General features: G+C 39.9%; 1 protein-coding gene across 5 annotated transcripts in view; it reads right to left on the bottom strand.

The window, feature by feature from the left end:
- Nucleotides 1-23909, bottom strand: part of LOC307027862 (uncharacterized protein) — a 115334-nt gene that overhangs the window by 15127 nt on the left and 76298 nt on the right. For 3 of the 5 annotated variants that reach the window (XM_079696217.1, XM_079696216.1, XM_079696220.1), the window contains 7 exons: nt 20532-20636; nt 15399-15503; nt 10461-10565; nt 8849-8916; nt 6904-8701; nt 6179-6352; nt 1477-1650 (listed from right to left, as the gene is read on the bottom strand). In XM_079696217.1, the coding sequence (XP_079552343.1) occupies nt 1477-1650; nt 6179-6352; nt 6904-8701; nt 8849-8916; nt 10461-10565; nt 15399-15503; nt 20532-20636 (2529 nt within the window). The remainder of the gene's footprint in view (nt 1-1476; nt 1651-6178; nt 6353-6903; nt 8702-8848; nt 8917-10460; nt 10566-15398; nt 15504-20531; nt 20637-23909) is intronic. The other 2 variants (XM_079696218.1, XM_079696219.1) reach the window with 2 other exon arrangements.

The raw sequence follows: 23909 nt of genomic DNA, 5'->3' as shown, positions 1-23909 counted from the left end.
ATGAATTTAGAAGAAATGTGATAAAAAATAAATACAAAATATTTATTTCAGAAATAGTGGAGCCATACATCTAAAGCATGTTCAGTTTAAACTACTCAGTCAGTATGAGCATCATGTAGCTTCATACAAATGTGAGAAACAGCTAAAACTGAACATATTTGTTAGTGTTTGATAGTTTTAATATAAATATTTAATTATTGTATTCATGTGTTTATCATGTAATTTATATTGTTTTTTAAAACATGATAAAGAATATAAGATGCATTTTAGGTCTTTAGGAGGTTCAGAGTGAATTATGCAGAGTTAGATTTTTCCGTAACCTGTTAAGCCCCAAGGACCCCCTCGGCGGGTCCTTTTATTTTTTTTTCACGACACTGTGTCTCAGGGGATTTAAATATTTAAGAACCTATTTATGTTTTATACCAGATTAACGGGAATTATCTCAGCTAACTGACGATACAAACCATTTTTATCAAAACAAAAAACACAAGTCTCATAAGAAGCATCTAAATGACCCCTGAGCGAAAAATGCTAACGGACATTGGCACAGAACTCAAGATAAAAGTACCCTTATTCCTTATCGTAGCTGCACATACAAGATATCCGATTAAAGCTGAGGTTCCACAGATTATTTAGGTATATATATCATCACTGAGTGATCCGAACTCGCAACAGGGGAAGCAAACACAGACATCACAACACGTATCTTTAAGGAGCTTTTACGGGAGATCGTCTCACCGTAGCTGTCAATCTGATCAAAAGACTTGTTCAATGGCATTAAAACGAGAAAAAACGCAGCTGAATCGGTTAATCCAGGGGTCGGCAACCCGCGGCCCACGGGCCGCATGCGGCCCTTTAAACCCTCTGCTCTGGCTCCCTTGAGTTTAGACAAAAAATAAGAAGGAAATAAAATAAAAGTATTTGTAGGACTATTTATATTTTGTTGCATGGTTGAAAATGTTTCATATCTTCTATTTTGAGGTGATACTGTGACACATAAATAAAAAACAAAACGGTTTTAATTAGGTCAACTAAAATATGCGTCACATCCTGCTACGGTCCCGCGCGAGCGCCTTTTCCTGCGGGTGAATAACCTGACCCCCGGCTCGATGAGCGAACTATGGATAAATCAAAGAAAAGTACCGGAGGAACACAGGATTTAATTCTGCGTGGACAGAGTTATATGCTTTCACAGCAAACGATGCTGGTTTACCGGTATGTTTGATATGTAGAGAGAAGTTGTCAAAGGTGCTGCACTGCAGCCTTTACGTATCGAGAAACAACGGGAACAACACGGAGAGGAAGACAGCTGCCGATCTTCATTCATAATTCAATGGGGTATGTCATTTATTTCAGAAAACACTTTTAAGATACTCAGGGAGGATCAGGATAATATCAGCCTGATGTCTGCAGCTCAGAGTCAACACAACTCTCACATATTCATCTCAGCACAGAAGTTAAAGATGGAGAACTGACCTGAGAGTCTCCAGTCTGCAGCCTGGACTCTCCAGAAGATCTCTCAGCAGCTCCACTCCTGAATCCTGCAGATTATTGTAACTCAGGTCCAGATCTCTCAGATGGGAGGGGTTGGACTTCAGAGCTGAGACCAGAGCAGAACAGCTGATCCCTGACAACCTGCAGCGCCTCAGACTGAATAAAGAAAACATGATATAACTTTAGAAAACAATGTTCCTGTTGGAAAAAACTTGACGCTAATGTCATTTCTGGCCCCGCCCACTGTCATTAGAGCGAACGTTTTAGGTTTTCTGGCATCAATTTAACAATTTACAAGGGAAATCAGCATTTTGGTATGTGGGCGCATGCTGACAGTAAGAGGGCACACCCTGTTTAGGCCTGTCACGATAATTAATTTTGTTGGACGATACATTTTTCTGGAAATGATTGCGATAAACGATAATATTGTCGGCACCCTTTTAAGACCATTTTAGACATAATGCTAATATATAATAATAATTCAAGTACATCCTTTCAAACATAACTTTTTATTGAACATTCAACATTGCAAATGAAATGTGAAATAATATTAAAATATATAAATTAATAAATAAAACAAATTCATTAAATTATAATAAATTAATGAAATCACACACAACCAAAACAATAAATTAAATAGAGTCAGGCTGGAAAACCGAGCTCTCTCTCTCAGATAAATAAATAAATAAATATGAGCACACATTATCTCACAAGCAAAAAAAACTCTTTAAAACAACAGTCAAGTGTCCAGTCCACTGTCAAAGACCCAGATGCCTCAACAGGCCATATCCAAATCTGTTTTTCTAAGTTTTCGAGCAAGGAACACCAACATGTTTGCATTGTCGGGCGGGGGCTCTCCATCTCCAGCTGCCGTGTTTGCTCCCAGCTGGAAAAACGGAATGCGGTGGTTGTGTTTTAGGTGGTTTAAAATGCGTGGTATTGCCTGCTTTTGTCGCTACCTTTTTTAAACCAATGCGACACACCGCCCGGCTCATTCAAGTCCGTAGGTTCGCCTCGTTGATTTGGTTTGAATCCAAAATACTGCCACACCGGAGAATCGAGATGTGTCGTTAGGTTTTGTAACCAATTCCATTTCACTTTAAATTCCCCGCGAGTAAGTCACACGTTGTCTCCCGTTTGTCGCTATATTATTAGTTTGGCTGCTACTCTGCTGCACGTGCACGCGGAGTGTCCTGACCTGGCTGTGTGTCCGCCCCGCCCCTCACAACGCGCCTGGCAGCCACAGTGCTCCAGGCTAAAATACTGGTCACATCTTTATGTAAACGGCAATTTATCGAGCTCAGAAAAGTTATCGAGTCCATTTTTATTTATCGTACGATAAGTCAATTTATCGATTATCGCGACAGGCCTACCCCTGTTACCCGGTTTAGACTAAACCCTGGTAAGGTTTAATAATCGGTTCAGAGCTCAAAATGGTTTTAATGTCAGCAATGATGTGGAAAATCCCTCTCCCACTCCGGCCTCCCTCTACCTGCTCCCTCCTCCAGCTCACCTGTGGCAAATCCTTTCCCCCATAAACAAAGAAGCTGGCTGGCCTCATGCAACTCCTGAGAACCAATTGTTTGTCTGAGTAAATAATCATTACGTGTTCCTTTCCTTTGTTTTGTATGTTCATAGCAGCTTGAGTAGTTTACCTCCCTATGTTCATCTAAATCATAATAAGAAAGGCGATATGGAGCCACTACAATGGTGAATATATGGAAAAATAAATGATATTCAAGGATATATATATATATATATATATATATATATACACTCGTATGGACAATGTTTCTATACTCGTATGGACAATGTTTCTGCTTCAGGAACACACATCCGAACTTAGTTCTCCCGTTCCCATCCCTCAGTGGCTTATGTATGGATAAGGTTAAAAAGCCACTACACATATAATAATGTAAAAAGATAAGGGCTTCGCTGGAATATAATTTGAAGTATAAATGTTATGTTTGAACTAACTACCAGATCAACCAGACAAAAATTAAGACAAACAAGAATCAACAAATTACATTAAATTGCTTCCCCCTTTCCGTATGCTGTGCTTCCCCCGGGTTTTTTTTATCTTCTCCGTGTGATTGTGTGAGTGTGGAACACGTGTGACCGGGGTTTTGCGGGATCCCTCCACTCCCTTGACCCTCTCTCCCACTGGTAAGCCTCAGCCCCCTTGTTAGTTTTCCCTTTTGGATATAGCCCTGTGTGACTGTTTTTAAATTGTATTTTTACTATTGTACAAATATAAAATGTTCTATTTTTGATAATTGAAACACGTCTCTTGTTCCATGAGTAACTCAACCTGTGTGTCCTAGTGATTTAAAACTTGTTATATTTCCCTGGGTGAAATTCCCGGGGTGGCGTTGTCGGACTTAGTGGTTTAACCAAACTACTGTTAAATCAATACATTTATTCTGCGGCCGCTGCCACATCAGCAACATATTTGACCTCATTCATCTCCCTCACAGCTCATCAGTACTGACAGCATCTTCACTGACTCATGGAGCACAGTGAGAGTGAAGGCTGAAAAGATATCTCAGATGAGAGCAGTTGGACTTCAGAGTCACACATTTACTTTCTCTGCTTTTTGTTATTTAGTGGGAATGCTGTTAACAGCATTCCCACTAACTGTTATTTCGCACGAAAAGTTTATTATTCCGCCGACTTATTTTGGCCCTCTTCTCCTCCCGCATTGAACATCGCAGAAACTCTGTTCAAACATCAAAACGTTCAGCTATGTCTATGTCGGGAATCGATGGCTATTACTTTTCTCATTCATAACTTTCATAATTCCAGAGATACATCCCATAATACATCCCATTTTTAACAATGAAGTCAATGGGGAAAATATTCAGACTTCAACAAATCTTTATGCAATTCAAATGCTAACTGTTCATTCATACTTTCACTCAGACACCCCATTTCAACTTCAAAATGTTACACATCTTTCTGACATTATTCGTGTAAAACAACTTTTAAATCTGATTCTTACTTCTAGAGATATTAAACATTGTTCAGACCTTGTTTTAGAGGTTTTCTTCACATTTTAACATTAACTAGAGTGTGTGATGTCACAGCTAGAGTGGAGGACAGCTTGAAATTCGCATTCATATTTCTTTTTAAAACTGCCATAATTCCCAAACCCTACATTCTTGACACATAATTTTTCATGATAAACGTAGGAAAACATCTCGTAGCTTGAAAAATGACAAATAATTAAGCAAAAATAATTTAACAAATTGCCTCTTGAGGGCATGAAGTGACAAAAACGTTCAACATGTCTCCATTAAAGCCCATTGTAATTTCAGGCAGATATTTCCTCACAGCAGCAGACGCACACCTTTAGTTAAACTGCCAAAAAGGCCACATTATTAACCCGAAAGTACACAAAAATTATACTTCAGATACTCAACTTCCTTGACATGCTTCACGTTTTGAAATTTCACAGATATCTGTTACGGTTCTTCCACAAAACGTTCACAAGTAAGAGGTTCATCTCTCATTCAGAACAATGAAGCCTTTGAAGTCTAGGTACCTCGTTAGCTCAACTATAAACACCTGTGTAATGGAACACGATGATGTCATCACTCCAACTGACATGCTCAGAGCAGCAGACTTCAGATAGCAGTGTGCAAACAGTCCAGCCGTGAAGACATCTACGGGATAGTTTTGAGATTTCTTGAAATGCCGTTGCCATGGCAACACAATGCTCGCCTTGAAACACGGTTTTCTCATAACTTCAGTGAAAATACTCCAAACAGCCCAGAACTTCACAGGTTTGGTAACGATGCAGCCATCAACGCATCTAAGCGTAGTATGGGGTGTCATCAAATGCCGTTGCCATGGCGACGGACCACTTGCCATGAAACACGATTGGGCTGTAAGTCCCATCGACAAGGTCCAATCGTCCCCCAATCTTCACTTGTATATCACCGGTCCATGCCTCAACAGCTCTACGCCAAATCTGAGATCTCACCATATGCCGTTTCCATGGAAACGCATCCCTCGTCATAAAACATGATGTCGCTATAACTCCTATGAAAATGTTCAAAAAGTGCTCAAACTTCACGTGTGCTAACAGTCCAGCCGTGAAGACATCTATGGGACAGTTTTGAGATTTCTTCAAATGCTTTTGCCATGGCAACACAATGCTCGCCTTGAAACACGGTTTTCTCATAACTTCAGTGAAACTGCTCCAAACGCCCCAAAACTTCACAGGTTTGGTAACGATGCAGCCATCAACGCATCTAAGCGTATTATGGAATGTCATCAAATGCCGTTGCCATGGCGACAGATCATTCGCCATCAAGTTAGTTCAGAAGTTTGCAGTTAAAATATTCTGCTGCTTTTCCAAGCCTTTTTACTTTCTTTTCTTCTCTCATCACACATTCAAGCCCCGAGTGTTCATGTATCATTTCAATCTCAAGTCTTCACTTTCTTTTTACAAATTACATTTCAGCATAGCAGTTTAGCGTCAGATTTTCAGCATAAAGCATTCCCACTAGCAATTTCTTCAGGAATTGCATTCTCTAGTTCTTTAAAATATTCAGCAATTTAGAAAGAAATATAAAATAATTGAAATGTATTTGTACTCTTAGTACTAAACTCTGGAATTAGAAATAATATAAATGATAAATAAATAAAAATCCACATGAACTACAGCCAGTGATCTGACCTGAGAGTCTCCAGTTTACAGTTTGGACTCTTTAGTCCAGAACTCAGTATCTCCACTCCTGAATCCTGCAGCTTGTTGGCTCTCAGGTCCAGAACTCTCAGATGGGAGGGGTCGGACTTCAGAGCGGAGGCCACGACTTCACAGTCAGAGTCTGAGAATCCACGGTTAGGAAATCTGCAATGACACATATATTACAGCATATGTTATTATAAAACAAGGGGAAACATTACATTTACTTCATGCATTAGTTCAAAAAACATTTTGAATATAATGTTTTGAATAACTGTGATGTTAGTACAATGAATATTTTATTGAGTTTGCTGTAAGCATTTTCAGTGTGATCTGATCCCATGTTTGTCACGTCGGACCTACCTTCTGCTGTCAGTGAACAGAAATTAAACAAATCGACAAAATAAGAGATTTACATAATGAAAAGTTCATATATTTGGATGTGCATGACAATGAATGCATCATGTGTTGGCTTCTCAAACAATCTAAGAATGTATAATGCACACAAACATATTGAACAAACCAATACGTTTACATTATTTTCAACAAAACCCGCAAAAAAAGTCCTTTTTAAAAATGTATAATATTTTTAATTATTAGAATAGTTACGTTTTGCTGTCACAGTATTTGAAACAGCAAAAAGTCGTATAGTGTTTATTTGAAAACTAAACTAAATATCTACATTAGTTTATCAAGTTAATCACATCTGGACTCACACAGCCTCGCTGCAGTTCCCCAAAGCTGGAATCACTCTCCGTCGTCCCTCCTCTGATGTTTCGTACTTGTCGTGGTCCAACTCTTCCAGAACCTCCTCTGACATCTGCAGCATGTAGGCCAGAGCAGAGCAGTAGCTCCCAGAGAGTTTCTCTGATCTGTTCAGTAAATCTGTGATCTCCTGATGGACTGAGTGGTCCTTCATCTCTGTCAGACAGTGGAAGATGTTAATGCTCCTGTCAAGAGAGATTTCATCACTGTTCATCTTCTTCAGGTTGTTGATGGCTCTCTGGATGGTTTCTGGTCTGTTGTCTGTGCGACCCAGCAGGCCTCCTAACAGTCTCTGGTTGGACTCCAGAGAGAGGCCGTGGAGAAAGCGGACAAACAGTTCCAAGTGGCCATTTTCACTTCTGAGGGATTTCTCCATGGCTCCCTTTAGGAAGACATCCAGGGATGGGTAATCCTGATCACTGTTATACCTGTTGCTATAGTCTCCCTGCAGGAAGTCCTTCAGTACCGCTGTGTTCCTGTTGGTGTAACAGTGGAACATGTAGACTGCAGCCAGAAACTCCTGAATGCTCAGATGAACAAAGCAGTAGACTGTTTTCTGGAAGATCACACTCTCTCTTCTGAAGATCTGTGTACAAACTCCTGAGTGCACCAAGGCCTCGGTGAAATCCAGACCACAGCGCTGCAGGTCTTCTTGGTAGAACATGATGTCTCCTTTCTCCAGATGTTCAAACGCCAGCCTCCCCAGCTTCAGAAGAACCTCCCTGTCAGCCTCCGTCAGCTGCTGTGGACTCGTCTCATGTCCCGCCCCATACTTCTGCTTCTTCCTCTTTGTCTGGACCAGCAGGAAGTGTGAGTACATGTCAGTGAGGGTCTTGGGCAGCTCTCCTCTCTGGTCTCTAGTCAACATGTGGTCAAGAACTGCAGTAGTGATCCAGCAGAAGACTGGGATCACACACATGATGTGGAGGCTCCTGGAGCTCTTGATGTGAGAGATGATTCTGCTGGAAAGGTCTTCATCACTCCATCTCCTCCTGAAGTACTCCTCCTTCTGGGCGCCAGTGAAGCCTTGTACTTCTGTTACCCTGTCCACACACTCAGGAGGGATCTGATTGGACGCTGCAGGTCGGGAAGTTATCCAGACGAGAGCCGAGGGAAGCAGCTTCCCCCTGATGAGGTTTGTCAGCAGCACGTTGACTGAGGACTGCTGAGAGACATCAGACACAACCTCATTGTTTCTGAAGTCCAGAGAAAGTCTGCTTTCATCCAGGCCGTCAAAGATGAGCAGCACTTTGCAGACAGCCATCTGCTCTGCTGTGAGCTTCTGTAAGGTTGGATGGAAAACATGGAGCAGCCTGAGAAGACTGTACTGCTCACCTTTGATCAGGTTCAGCTCCCTGAAGGAGAGCGGGATCACCAGACTGACATCTTGGTTTCCCAAACCCTCGGCCCAGTCCAGAGTGAACTTCTGCACTGAGAAGGTTTTTCCAACTCCAGCGACTCCGTTGGTCAGGACCGCTCTGATGAGAGTCTGTTGGTCAGGTGAGGCTTTAAAGATGTCCTGGTACTTGATTGGAGTGTCATGGAGGGGCTTCTTCTTGGAAGCTGTCTCCAGCTGCCTCACCTCATGTTGGGTATTAACCTCTTCACTCTGGCCTTGTGTGATGTAGAGCTCAGTGAAGATGCTGTTGAGGAGGGTTTCACTTTGATCAGTTCCTTCAGTCACACGCTCACATCTCTTCTTCAGACTGATCCGATGTTCAACTAAAACCTCCTGCAGACCACTATCTGCTGAAGGAGAAGGAAACGTGTGAGAAATACAAATAAAACAAATAAATAAAAGGGTTCAGAATGAATGTGTCTTTGCTGTAACAAATAAACCAGGAAGAATCCTGTTTTCAGACATGAAGACCCCAGCAGACAGATATGTAGACTTACTTCGTCCAGTGCTGGTCTGACTGGCTCTCTGCACTCCAGCTCTTGTTCTGGATGTGTTCCTCTTCCCTCTGTTGAGATGAAAACATCCTTTATAGCGCAGGTATATGTACATTATAAAAAACATCTTCCTGTTTGGATTCATAACATCATTCAAAGTTGGACACAGCAAGTTCATCACATATAGCAACTCACACGTCATCAAAATTAGTGCTGGGCGATACGGCCTAAAAATAATATTGCAATATTTTTAACTTGTATCGCGATACACAATATAAATTGCGATATTTTGAAATCCTGTTCCATACCCAATACGCCAGTATGAGGATTGTTAAATTAAGACATTAAGGGCTATTCATGATAATTTGCATCTCGTCTTCATCTATTGTACATCGTGGATCACGTCGGAACTTTCAAAACACCAAACACAGTAGCCACACAAATACTCGCTCAGTCTGGTCCACAAAACCCTGCTCCTCCTCAGGAATAATGCTGAACCAGACGGGCTCTGAGGTAAAGATGGGTGAGGGTCTTTGCGGATGCAAAGGACAGCCATGGACTCTAAAGGACAGCCCGCTAGGGAAAGCAGTGAGGTCTGTTGTTTGTACCATACAGAGTCTATGGTTCATACACATATATTAACAACACTGATTTAATGAGGTAATGTAAAGCTCTGGCTACTGATGTTTTCCTTTACTGATTCAACGTCAGCACGTCAGCACGTCAACACGTCAACACGTCAGCACGTCAGCACGTCAACACGTCAGCACGTCAACACGTCAACACGTCAGCACGTCAGCACGTCAACACGTCAGCACGTCAGTGACGACAGAAGCAGAATCTCAACGCTGACAGGTTTGTGCGAAAGAGCGTCACACAAGTCTCTCGATCAAGTTAACATTTTCAAGTTGCAGCTATACGCGGCTAGTGGATCGCCGGAGTTCTTAGATTAACATTAACATGCTTATTAAGTGCAATGCCTTGCGGCCTGTAGCACCGTCCTTGATGGAGCATATGTGTGGGCTGGACCAGTATTTTACAGGAAAGGAGTGAGCAGAGAGTAGAGTTGTCGATTCTTGTTCTGTTTTCTGTGACTATCTTCCTCACGATGCTGAACACCCTCTCAGACTTTCAGTTGCTACTAAAGAGACGTGTTACCATAGAAACCAAACAATGGTGTAGCTGTATTAAAGTCAGAGTGGAAACAGTCGTGAGTAAATCCGATTTTTTCAGAAATCGGGAGAAATGCGGGAGAAATAAAGGCTACAAACGGAAATATGACCCCGGGAGGAAACCGGGAGAGGGCAATGAAATTGGGAGTTTCCCGCGAAAATTGGGAGGGTTGGCAAGTATGAGTATAGGAGAATCCACCCGCAAAAAGGGTGGGAAGAATTTTCAAAATATTGTCTCCATCCTCGGCTCTGTGTGCGTGTGGCACAGCGCATTTTGTGTGAGGGAGTGTTTAGATAGTTAACATCAGTCTCAGTGGGTCTCAAACGTATTGGACACCATTAACAACATCCTGCCCACCAAGTTCTTACTCTAGTTTAGATGATCAGATAACATAAACACTGAATCCTCTACAGGTCAGTTCACAGGAGAAACACACTCTTACTTTGTTTCTGAAGGTCCAGGTTGATCCCTGAAGTCCATAAATCTGTCTATAGACTGGTCACTCTTCAGAGACAGACAGCTGGGGACTGGAGACTCTGCTCTCCGTCTGCAGAAACAGAAAATGTTTTACACACATCTTTGGATTTTGAAAAGAGCAGCTGAACCTGATTAAAGATTTTTGGACTTGCTCTGAACTTTCAGTTTTTGAGTCATGCTTGTAGGTTTCAGTCTTTACAATTCATTTGTGAGGATCAATAGTTTTACATGTTTGTGTTTTATTCACTTAACTTAAAGTGGACCTATCATGCTATTTTTGAAATATATATTGTCGGGCCATCCCTATATGAAAAATGTCTATGAAGTTTTTTTTTCAAAATACCAAACAGATCATGCATTTTAGCCATGCCTCATTTCGCTCTATTTGCTCTTTTCCAGCCCTTTTTGTGCAAGGGCCGATTCTGTGACTTAGCTTTAAAGCAAATGAGCTGCGGCTGACCACGCCCTCCTGCAGGAGAGGGGAGCGTGCTCTGAGATCAGCTGCTGGGCTCTCAGAAGAGGGGGAGAAAAAGAGATCTCTGTCCTCCGTGTTTTATTCTTATATTATTACATAGAGTCATTATTCATTTGTTTTAAAGCTCAATAAATAACAAAGAAGACCTTTGACCGGCACTTTTCTAATTTTGTCCGGAAGATTTCAACTTTAACGGACATGTTGACCGGCGATAAAAAATCTAACTGAAACTCTGCCACACGGTCCCCTCGTCCCGTGGAAGAGGGGGAGAGGTGGGTGTGTGTCATCTGCTGATGGACTACCGGAGAGAATTACAGCAGCAGGAGCAAACACTTGCCTCGGGGAGGGAGAAAAAGAGCCACAGTGGAGAATAAACAGAAGGGCAACCATGGCAACCATGCACTTCGTCTTCTTCGCTGCTTTTGTGGCAGACTACAGCGCCACTTACAGGCCTGGCATATGTACTACAATCTCTCCAACGCTTTCGAGCGGTCTCGTCTGAACGGATACGTCTCGTGTGAACGGAAACTATTCCGGGCTGACGTCGGGTCGGATGGAATCTGTATCCGCTCGTTGTTGCCCCGTTTTTAAAAGATTTGGGTACGGAAGAAAAGAGAGAGGTTTGTATTTTCTGACACTTGGTGAGTTCCCTGGAACAGTGTACTCTTCAGTCCTTACTTTGTTTCTTTAGAGTACTCTGTCCTTTACTGTGTTTCTTTAGAGTACTCTGTCCTTTACTGTGTTTCTTTAGTGTACTCTTCTGTCCTTTACTGTGTTTCTTTAGTGTACTCTTCAGTCCTCACTGTGTTTCTTTAGAGTACTCGGTCCTTTACTGTGTTTCTTTAGAGTACTCGGTCCTTTACTGTGTTTCTTTAGTGTACTCTTCTGTCCTTTACTGTGTTTCTTTAGTGTACTCTGTCCTTTACTGTGTTTCTTTAGTGTACTCTGTCCTTTACTGTGTTTCTTTAGTGTACCCTGTCCTTTACTGTGTTTCTTTAGAGTACTCTGTCCTTTACTGTGTTTCTTTAGTGTACTCTGTCCTTTACTGTGTTTCTTTAGTGTACTCTGTCCTTTACTGTGTTTCTTTAGAGTACTCTGTCCTTTACTGTGTTTCTTTAGTGTACCCTGTCCTTTACTGTGTTTCTTTAGTGTACTCTGTCCTTTACTGTGTTTCTTTAGTGTACTCTTCTGTCCTTTACTGTGTTTCTTTAGAGTACTCTGTCCTTTACTGTGTTTCTTTAGTGTACTCTTCTGTCCTTTACTGTGTTTCTTTAGAGTACTCTGTCCTTTACTGTGTTTCTTTAGTGTACTCTTCTGTCCTTTACTGTGTTTCTTTAGTGTACTCTCCTGTCCTTTACTGTGTTTCTTTAGAGTACTCTGTCCTTTACTGTGTTTCTTTAGAGTACTCTGTCCTTTACTGTGTTTCTTTAGTGTACTCTTCTGTCCTTTACTGTGTTTCTTTAGAGTACTCTGTCCTTTACTGTGTTTCTTTAGAGTACTCTGTCCTTTACTGCGTTTCTTTAGTGTACTCTTCTGTCCTTTACTGTGTTTCTTTAGTGTACCCTGTCCTTTACTGTGTTTCTTTAGTGTACTCTTCTGTCCTTTACTGTGTTTCTTTAGAGTACTCTGTCCTTTACTGTGTTTCTTTAGAGTACTCTGTCCTTTACTGTGTTTCTTTAGTGTACTCTGTCCTTTACTGTGTTTCTTTAGTGTACTCTTCTGTCCTTTACTGTGTTTCTTTAGTGTACTCTTCTGTACTTTACTGTGTTTCTTTAGTGTACTCTGTCCTTTACTGTGTTTCTTTAGAGTACTCTGTCCTTTACTGTGTTTCTTTAGAGTACTCTTTCCTTTACTGTGTTTCTTTAGTGTACTCTTCTGTCCTTTACTGTGTTTCTTTAGAGTACTCTTCTGTCCTTTACTGTGTTTCTTTAGTGTACTCTTCTGTCCTTTACTGTGTTTCTTTAGTGTACCCTTCTGTCCTTTACTGTGTTTCTTTAGTGTACTCTTCTGTCCTTTACTGTGTTTCTTTAGTGTACTCTTCTGTCCTTTACTGTGTTTCTTTAGAGTACTCTGTCCTTTACTGTGTTTCTTTAGAGTACTCTTTCCTTTACTGTGTTTCTTTAGTGTACTCTTCTGTCCTTTACTGTGTTTCTTTAGTGTACTCTGTCCTTTACTGTGTTTCTTTAGAGTACTCTGTCCTTTACTGTGTTTCTTTAGAGTACTCTTTCCTTTACTGTGTTTCTTTAGTGTACTCTTCTGTCCTTTACTGTGTTTCTTTAGAGTACTCTTTCCTTTACTGTGTTTCTTTAGTGTACTCTTCTGTCCTTTACTGTGTTTCTTTAGAGTACTCTTCTGTCCTTTACTGTGTTTCTTTAGAGTACTCTGTCCTTTACTGTGTTTCTTTAGAGTACTCTTTCCTTTACTGTGTTTCTTTAGTGTACTCTTCTGTCCTTTACTGTGTTTCTTTAGAGTACTCTTCTGTCCTTTACTGTGTTTCTTTAGAGTACTCTTTCCTTTACTGTGTTTCTTTAGTGTACTCTTCTGTCCTTTACTGTGTTTCTTTAGAGTACTCTTTCCTTTACTGTGTTTCTTTAGTGTACTCTTCTGTCCTTTACTGTGTTTCTTTAGAGTACTCTTCTGTCCTTTACTGTGTTTCTTTAGTGTACTCTTCTGTCCTTTACTGTGTTTCTTTAGTGTACTCTTCTGTCCTTTACTGCGTTTCTTTAGTGTACTCTTCTGTCCTTTACTGTGTTTCTTTAGAGTACTCTTCTGTCCTTTACTGTGTTTCTTTAGAGTACTCTTCTGTCCTTTACTGTGTTTCTTTAGTGTACTCTTGTGTCCTTTACTGTGTTTCTATAGAGTACTCTGTCCTTTACTGTGTTTCTTTAGTGTACTCTGTCCTTTACTGTGTTTCTTTAGTGTACTCTTCTGTCCTTTACTGTGTTTCTTTAGAGTACTCTGTCCTTTACTGTGTTTATTTAGAGTACTCTGTCCTTTACTGTGTTTCTTTAGTGTACTCTTGTGTCCTTTACTGTGTTTCTTTAGTGTACTCTTCTGTCCTTTACTGTGTTTCTTTAGAGTACTCTGTCCTTTACTGTGTTTCTTTAGAGTACTCTGTCCTTTACTGTGTTTCTTTAGTGTACTCTTCTGTCCTTTACTGTGTTTCTTTAGAGTACTCTGTCCTTTACTGTGTTTCTATAGAGTATTCTGTCCTTTACTGTGTTTCTATAGAGTACTCTGTCCTTTACTGTGTTTCTTTAGTGTACTCTGTCCTTTACTGTGTTTCTTTAGTGTACTCTTCTGTCCTTTACTGTGTTTCTTTAGTGTACTCTCCTGTCCTTTACTGTGTTTCTTTAGAGTACTCTGTCCTTTACTGTGTTTCTTTAGAGTACTCTGTCCTTTACTGTGTTTCTTTAGAGTACTCTTCTGTCCTTTACTGTGTTTCTTTAGAGTACTCTGTCCTTTACTGTGTTTCTTTAGTGTACCCTGTCCTTTAATGTGTTTCTTTAGAGTACTCTGTCCTTTACTGTGTTTCTTTAGTGTACTCTGTCCTTTACTGTGTTTCTTTAGAGTACTCTGTCCTTTACTGTGTTTCTTTAGAGTACTCTGTCCTTTACTGTGTTTCTTTAGTGTACTCTGTCCTTTACTGTGTTTCTTTAGTGTACTCTTCTGTCCTTTACTGTGTTTCTTTAGAGTACTCTGTCCTTTACTGTGTTTATTTAGAGTACTCTGTCCTTTACTGTGTTTCTTTAGTGTACTCTTGTGTCCTTTACTGTGTTTCTTTAGTGTACTCTTCTGTCCTTTACTGTGTTTCTTTAGAGTACTCTGTCCTTTACTGTGTTTCTTTAGAGTACTCTGTCCTTTACTGTGTTTCTTTAGTGTACTCTTCTGTCCTTTACTGTGTTTCTTTAGAGTACTCTGTCCTTTACTGTGTTTCTATAGAGTATTCTGTCCTTTACTGTGTTTCTATAGAGTACTCTGTCCTTTACTGTGTTTCTTTAGTGTACTCTGTCCTTTACTGTGTTTCTTTAGTGTACTCTTCTGTCCTTTACTGTGTTTCTTTAGTGTACTCTGTCCTTTACTGTGTTTCTTTAGAGTACTCTGTCCTTTACTGTGTTTCTTTAGTGTACCCTTCTGTCCTTTACTGTGTTTCTTTAGAGTACTCTGTCCTTTACTGTGTTTCTTTAGTGTACTCTTCTGTCCTTTACTGTGTTTCTTTAGTGTACCCTTCTGTCCTTTACTGTGTTTCTTTACTGTACTCTTCTCTCTGAGTGTTTAGATAGTTAACATCAGTCTCAGTGGTTCTCAAACGTATTGGACACCATTAACAACATCCTGCCCACCAAGTTCTTACTCTAGTTTAGATGATCAGATAACATAAACACTGAATCCTCTACAGGTCAGTTCACAGGAGAAACACACTCTTACTTTGTTTCTGAAGGTCCAGGTTGATCCCTGAAGTCCATAAATCTGTCTATAGACTGGTCACTCTTCAGAGACAGACAGCTGGGGACTGGAGACTCTGCTCTCCGTCTGCAGAAACAGAAAATGTTTTACACACATCTTTGGATTTTGAAAAGAGCAGCTGAACCTGATTAAAGATTTTTGGACTTGCTCTGAACTTTCAGTTTTTGAGTCATGCTTGTAGGTTTCAGTCTTTACAATTCATTTGTGAGGATCAATAGTTTTACATGTTTGTGTTTTATTCACTTAACTTAAAGTGGACCTATCATGCTATTTTTGAAATATATATTGTCGGGCCATCCCTATATGAAAAATGTCTATGAAGTTTTTTTTTCAAAATACCAAACAGATCATGCATTTTAGCCATGCCTCATTTCGCTCTATTTGCTCTTTTCCAGCCCTTTTTGTGCAAGGGCCGATTCTGTGACTTAGCTTTAAAGCAAATGAGCTGCGGCTGACCACGCCCTCCTGCAGGAGAGGGGAGCGTGCTCTGAGATCAGCTGCTGGGCTCTCAGAAGAGGGGGAGAAAAAGAGATCTCTGTCCTCCGTGTTTTATTCTTATATTATTACATAGAGTCATTATTCATTTGTTTTAAAGCTCAATAAATAACAAAGAAGACCTTTGACCGGCACTTTTCTAATTTTGTCCGGAAGATTTCAACTTTAACGGACATGTTGACCGGCGATAAAAAATCTAACTGAAACTCTGCCACACGGTCCCCTCGTCCCGTGGAAGAGGGGGAGAGGTGGGTGTGTGTCATCTGCTGATGGACTACCGGAGAGAATTACAGCAGCAGGAGCAAACACTTGCCTCGGGGAGGGAGAAAAAGAGCCACAGTGGAGAATAAACAGAAGGGCAACCATGGCAACCATGCACTTCGTCTTCTTCGCTGCTTTTGTGGCAGACTACAGCGCCACTTACAGGCCTGGCATATGTACTACAATCTCTCCAACGCTTTCGAGCGGTCTCGTCTGAACGGATACGTCTCGTGTGAACGGAAACTATTCCGGGCTGACGTCGGGTCGGATGGAATCTGTATCCGCTCGTTGTTGCCCCGTTTTTAAAAGATTTGGGTACGGAAGAAAAGAGAGAGGTTTGTATTTTCTGACACTTGGTGAGTTCCCTGGAACAGTGTACTCTTCAGTCCTTACTTTGTTTCTTTAGAGTACTCTGTCCTTTACTGTGTTTCTTTAGAGTACTCTGTCCTTTACTGTGTTTCTTTAGTGTACTCTTCTGTCCTTTACTGTGTTTCTTTAGTGTACTCTTCAGTCCTCACTGTGTTTCTTTAGAGTACTCGGTCCTTTACTGTGTTTCTTTAGAGTACTCGGTCCTTTACTGTGTTTCTTTAGTGTACTCTTCTGTCCTTTACTGTGTTTCTTTAGTGTACTCTGTCCTTTACTGTGTTTCTTTAGTGTACTCTGTCCTTTACTGTGTTTCTTTAGTGTACCCTGTCCTTTACTGTGTTTCTTTAGAGTACTCTGTCCTTTACTGTGTTTCTTTAGTGTACTCTGTCCTTTACTGTGTTTCTTTAGTGTACTCTGTCCTTTACTGTGTTTCTTTAGAGTACTCTGTCCTTTACTGTGTTTCTTTAGTGTACCCTGTCCTTTACTGTGTTTCTTTAGTGTACTCTGTCCTTTACTGTGTTTCTTTAGTGTACTCTTCTGTCCTTTACTGTGTTTCTTTAGAGTACTCTGTCCTTTACTGTGTTTCTTTAGTGTACTCTTCTGTCCTTTACTGTGTTTCTTTAGAGTACTCTGTCCTTTACTGTGTTTCTTTAGTGTACTCTTCTGTCCTTTACTGTGTTTCTTTAGTGTACTCTCCTGTCCTTTACTGTGTTTCTTTAGAGTACTCTGTCCTTTACTGTGTTTCTTTAGAGTACTCTGTCCTTTACTGTGTTTCTTTAGTGTACTCTTCTGTCCTTTACTGTGTTTCTTTAGAGTACTCTGTCCTTTACTGTGTTTCTTTAGAGTACTCTGTCCTTTACTGCGTTTCTTTAGTGTACTCTTCTGTCCTTTACTGTGTTTCTTTAGTGTACCCTGTCCTTTACTGTGTTTCTTTAGTGTACTCTTCTGTCCTTTACTGTGTTTCTTTAGAGTACTCTGTCCTTTACTGTGTTTCTTTAGAGTACTCTGTCCTTTACTGTGTTTCTTTAGTGTACTCTGTCCTTTACTGTGTTTCTTTAGTGTACTCTTCTGTCCTTTACTGTGTTTCTTTAGTGTACTCTTCTGTCCTTTACTGTGTTTCTTTAGTGTACTCTGTCCTTTACTGTGTTTCTTTAGAGTACTCTGTCCTTTACTGTGTTTCTTTAGAGTACTCTTTCCTTTACTGTGTTTCTTTAGTGTACTCTTCTGTCCTTTACTGTGTTTCTTTAGAGTACTCTTCTGTCCTTTACTGTGTTTCTTTAGTGTACTCTTCTGTCCTTTACTGTGTTTCTTTAGTGTACCCTTCTGTCCTTTACTGTGTTTCTTTAGTGTACTCTTCAGTCCTTTACTGTGTTTCTTTAGTGTACTCTTCTGTCCTTTACTGTGTTTCTTTAGTGTACTCTTCTGTCCTTTACTGTGTTTCTTTAGAGTACTCTGTCCTTTACTGTGTTTCTTTAGAGTACTCTTTCCTTTACTGTGTTTCTTTAGTGTACCCTTCTGTCCTTTACTGTGTTTATTTAGTGTACCCTTCTGTCCTTTACTGTGTTTCTTTAGTGTACTCTTCTGTCCTTTACTGTGTTTCTTTAGTGTACTCTTCTGTCCTTTACTGTGTTTCTTTAGAGTACTCTGTCCTTTACTGTGTTTCTTTAGAGTACTCTTTCCTTTACTGTGTTTCTTTAGTGTACTCTTCTGTCCTTTACTGTGTTTCTTTAGTGTACTCTGTCCTTTACTGTGTTTCTTTAGAGTACTCTGTCCTTTACTGTGTTTCTTTAGAGTACTCTTTCCTTTACTGTGTTTCTTTAGTGTACTCTTCTGTCCTTTACTGTGTTTCTTTAGAGTACTCTTTCCTTTACTGTGTTTCTTTAGTGTACTCTTCTGTCCTTTACTGTGTTTCTTTAGAGTACTCTTCTGTCCTTTACTGTGTTTCTTTAGAGTACTCTGTCCTTTACTGTGTTTCTTTAGAGTACTCTTTCCTTTACTGTGTTTCTTTAGTGTACTCTTCTGTCCTTTACTGTGTTTCTTTAGAGTACTCTTCTGTCCTTTACTGTGTTTCTTTAGAGTACTCTTTCCTTTACTGTGTTTCTTTAGTGTACTCTTCTGTCCTTTACTGTGTTTCTTTAGAGTACTCTTTCCTTTACTGTGTTTCTTTAGTGTACTCTTCTGTCCTTTACTGTGTTTCTTTAGAGTACTCTTCTGTCCTTTACTGTGTTTCTTTAGTGTACTCTTCTGTCCTTTACTGTGTTTCTTTAGTGTACTCTTCTGTCCTTTACTGCGTTTCTTTAGTGTACTCTTCTGTCCTTTACTGTGTTTCTTTAGAGTACTCTTCTGTCCTTTACTGTGTTTCTTTAGAGTACTCTTCTGTCCTTTACTGTGTTTCTTTAGTGTACTCTTGTGTCCTTTACTGTGTTTCTATAGAGTACTCTGTCCTTTACTGTGTTTCTTTAGTGTACTCTGTCCTTTACTGTGTTTCTTTAGTGTACTCTTCTGTCCTTTACTGTGTTTCTTTAGAGTACTCTGTCCTTTACTGTGTTTATTTAGAGTACTCTGTCCTTTACTGTGTTTCTTTAGTGTACTCTTGTGTCCTTTACTGTGTTTCTTTAGTGTACTCTTCTGTCCTTTACTGTGTTTCTTTAGAGTACTCTGTCCTTTACTGTGTTTCTTTAGAGTACTCTGTCCTTTACTGTGTTTCTTTAGTGTACTCTTCTGTCCTTTACTGTGTTTCTTTAGAGTACTCTGTCCTTTACTGTGTTTCTATAGAGTATTCTGTCCTTTACTGTGTTTCTATAGAGTACTCTGTCCTTTACTGTGTTTCTTTAGTGTACTCTGTCCTTTACTGTGTTTCTTTAGTGTACTCTTCTGTCCTTTACTGTGTTTCTTTAGTGTACTCTCCTGTCCTTTACTGTGTTTCTTTAGAGTACTCTGTCCTTTACTGTGTTTCTTTAGAGTACTCTTCTGTCCTTTACTGTGTTTCTTTAGAGTACTCTGTCCTTTACTGTGTTTCTTTAGTGTACCCTGTCCTTTAATGTGTTTCTTTAGAGTACTCTGTCCTTTACTGTGTTTCTTTAGTGTACTCTGTCCTTTACTGTGTTTCTTTAGAGTACTCTGTCCTTTACTGTGTTTCTTTAGAGTACTCTGTCCTTTACTGTGTTTCTTTAGTGTACTCTGTCCTTTACTGTGTTTCTTTAGTGTACTCTTCTGTCCTTTACTGTGTTTCTTTAGAGTACTCTGTCCTTTACTGTGTTTATTTAGAGTACTCTGTCCTTTACTGTGTTTCTTTAGTGTACTCTTGTGTCCTTTACTGTGTTTCTTTAGTGTACTCTTCTGTCCTTTACTGTGTTTCTTTAGAGTACTCTGTCCTTTACTGTGTTTCTTTAGAGTACTCTGTCCTTTACTGTGTTTCTTTAGTGTACTCTTCTGTCCTTTACTGTGTTTCTTTAGAGTACTCTGTCCTTTACTGTGTTTCTATAGAGTATTCTGTCCTTTACTGTGTTTCTATAGAGTACTCTGTCCTTTACTGTGTTTCTTTAGTGTACTCTGTCCTTTACTGTGTTTCTTTAGTGTACTCTTCTGTCCTTTACTGTGTTTCTTTAGTGTACTCTGTCCTTTACTGTGTTTCTTTAGAGTACTCTGTCCTTTACTGTGTTTCTTTAGTGTACCCTTCTGTCCTTTACTGTGTTTCTTTAGAGTACTCTGTCCTTTACTGTGTTTCTTTAGTGTACTCTTCTGTCCTTTACTGTGTTTCTTTAGTGTACCCTTCTGTCCTTTACTGTGTTTCTTTACTGTACTCTTCTCTCTGAGTGTTTAGATAGTTAACATCAGTCTCAGTGGTTCTCAAACGTATTGGACACCATTAACAACATCCTGCCCACCAAGTTCTTACTCTAGTTTAGATGATCAGATAACATAAACACTGAATCCTCTACAGGTCAGTTCACAGGAGAAACACACTCTTACTTTGTTTCTGAAGGTCCAGGTTGATCCCTGAAGTCCATAAATCTGTCTATAGACTGGTCACTCTTCAGAGACAGGCAGCTGGGGACTGGAGACTCTGCTCTCTGTCTGCAGAAACAGAAAATGTTTTACACACATCATTGGATTTTGAAAAGAGCAGCTGAACCTGATTTAAGATTTTTGGACTTGCTCTGAACTTTCAGTTTTTGAGTCATGCTTGTAGGTTTCAGTCTTTACAATTCATTTGTGAGGATCAATAGTTTTACATGTTTGTGTTTTATTCACTTAACTTAAAGTGGACCTATCATGCTATATTTGAAATATATATTGTCGGGCCATACCTATATGAAAAATGTCTATGAAGTTTTTTTTTCAAAATACCAAACAGATCATGCATTTTAGCCATGCCTCATTTCGCTCTATTTGCTCTTTTCCAGCCCTTTTTGTGCAAGGGCCGATTCTGTGACTTAGCTTTAAAGCAAATGAGCTGCAGCTGACCACGCCCTCCTGCAGGAGAGGGTAGCGTGCTCTGAGATCAGCTGCTGGGCTCTCAGAAGAGGGGGAGAAAAAGAGATCTCTGTCCTCCGTGTTTTATTCTTATATTATTACATAGAGTCATTATTCATTTGTTTTAAAGCTCAATAAATAACAAAGAAGACCTTTGACCGGCACTTTTCTAATTTTGTCCGGAAGATTTAAACTTTAACGGACATGTTGACCGGCGATAAAAAATCTAACTGAAACTCTGCCACACGGTCCCCTCGTCCCTTGGAAGAGGCGGAGAGGTGGGTGTGTGTCATCTGCTGATGGACTACCGGAGAGAATTACAGCAGCAGGAGCAAACACTTGCCTCGGGGAGGGAGAAAAAGAGCCACAGAGGAGAATAAACAGAAGGGCAACCATGGCAACCATGCACTTTGTCTTCTTTGCTGCTTTTGTGGCAGACTACAGCGCCACTTACAGGCCTGGCATATGTACTACAATCTCTCCAACGCTTTCGAGCGGTCTCGTCTGAACGGATACGTCTCGTGTGAACGGAAACTATTCCGGGCTGACGTCGGGTCGGATGGAATCTGTATCCGCTCGTTGTTGCCCCGTTTTTAAAAGATTTGGGTACGGAAGAAAAGAGAGAGGGTTGTATTTTCTGACACTTGGTGAGTTCCCTGGAACAGTGTACTCTTCTGTCCTTTACTGTGTTTCTTTAGAGTACTCTGTCCTTTACTGTGTTTCTTTAGAGTACTCTGTCCTTTACTGTGTTTCTTTAGTGTACTCTGTCCTTTACTGTGTTTCTTTAGTGTACTCTGTCCTTTACTGTGTTTCTTTAGAGTACTCTTTCCTTTACTGTGTTTCTTTAGTGTACTCTTCTGTCCTTTACTGTGTTTCTTTAGTGTACTCTGTCCTTTACTGTGTTTCTTTAGTGTACTCTTCTGTCCTTTACTGTGTTTCTTTAGAGTACTCTTCTGTCCTTTACTGTGTTTCTTTAGAGTACTCTTTCCTTTACTGTGTTTCTTTAGTGTACTCTTCTGTCCTTTACTGTGTTTCTTTAGAGTACTCTTCTGTCCTTTACTGTGTTTCTTTAGAGTACTCTGTCCTTTACTGTGTTTCTTTAGAGTACTCTTTCCTTTACTGTGTTTCTTTAGAGTACTCTGTCCTTTACTGTGTTTCTTTAGAGTACTCTTCTGTCCTTTACTGTGTTTCTTTAGAGTACTCTGTCCTTTACTGTGTTTCTTTAGAGTACTCTTTCCTTTACTGTGTTTCTTTAGAGTACTCTTTCCTTTACTGTGTTTCTTTAGTGTACTCTTCTGTCCTTGACTGTGTTTCTTTAGAGTACTCTTCAGTCCTTACTGTGTTTCTTTAGTGTACTCTTCTGTCCTTTACTGTGTTTCTTTAGTGTACTCTTCTGTCCTTTACTGTGTTTCTTTAGAGTACTCTTCAGTCCTTACTGTGTTTCTTTAGTGTACTCTTCTGTCCTTTACTGTGTTTCTTTAGTGTACTCTTCTGTCCTTTACTGTGTTTCTTCAGAGTACTCTTCTGTCCTTTACTGTGTTTCTTTAGAGTACTCTTCTGTCCTTTACTGTGTTTCTTTAGTGTACTCTTCTGTCCTTTACTGTGTTTCTTTAGTGTACTCTTGTGTCCTAAACTGTGTTTCTATAGAGTACTCTGTCCTTTACTGTGTTTCTTTAGTGTACTCTGTCCTTTACTGTGTTTCTTTAGTGTACTATTCTGTCCTTTACTGTGTTTCTTTAGAGTACTCTGTCCTTTACTGTGTTTCTTTAGAGTACTCTGTCCTTTACTGTGTTTCTTTAGTGTACTCTGTCCTTTACTGTGTTTCTTTAGAGTACTCTGTCCTTTACTGTGTTTCTTTAGTGTACTCTTGTGTCCTTTACTGTGTTTCTTTAGTGTACTCTTGTGTCCTTTACTGTGTTTCTTTAGTGTACTATTCTGTCCTTTACTGTGTTTCTTTAGAGTACTCTGTCCTTTACTGTGTTTCTTTAGTGTACTCTTGTGTCCTTTAATGTCCTTTACTGTGTTTCTTTAGAGTACTGTGTCCTTTACTGTGTTTCTTTAGTGTACTCTTGTGTCCTTTACTGTGTTTCTTTAGTGTACTCTTCTGTCCTTTACTGTGTTTCTTTAGAGTACTCTGTCCTTTACTGTGTTTCTTTAGAGTACTCTGTCCTTTACTGTGTTTCTTTAGTGTACTCTTGTGTCCTTTACTGTGTTTCTTTAGTGTACCCTTGTGTCCTTTACTGTGTTTCTTTAGTGTACTCTTCTGTCCTTTACTGTGTTTCTTTAGAGTACTCTTCTGTCCTTTACTGTGTTTCTTTAGTGTACTCTTGTGTCCTTTACTGTGTTTCTTTAGTGTACTCTTCTGTCCTTTACTGTGTTTCTTTAGTGTACTCTTCTGTCCTTTACTGTGTTTCTTTAGAGTACTCTGTCCTTTACTGTGTTTCTTTAGTGTACTCTTGTGTCCTTTACTGTGTTTCTTTAGTGTACTCTTCTGTCCTTTACTGTGTTTCTTTAGTGTACTCTTGTGTCCTTTACTGTGTTTCTTTAGTGTACTCTTCTGTCCTTTACTGTGTTTCTTTAGAGTACTGTGTCCTTTACTGTGTTTCTTTAGTGTACTCTTGTGTCCTTTACTGTGTTTCTTTAGTGTACTCTTCTGTCCTTTACTGTGTTTCTTTAGAGTACTCTGTCCTTTACTGTGTTTCTTTAGTGTACTCTTGTGTCCTTTACTGTGTTTCTTTAGTGTACTCTTCTGTCCTTTACTGTGTTTCTTTAGAGTACTGTGTCCTTTACTGTGTTTCTTTAGTGTACTCTTCTGTCCTTTACTGTGTTTCTTTAGTGTACTCTTCTGTCCTTTACTGTGTTTCTTTAGAGTAC

The sequence above is a fragment of the Notothenia rossii genome (genome assembly GCF_949606895.1).
Source record: "Notothenia rossii genome assembly, contig: scaffold_151, whole genome shotgun sequence".
NCBI lineage: Eukaryota > Metazoa > Chordata > Actinopteri > Perciformes > Nototheniidae > Notothenia > Notothenia rossii.
Note: the sequence above shows the minus strand (reverse complement) of the source record. Positions and strands in the feature narration are given on the sequence as shown.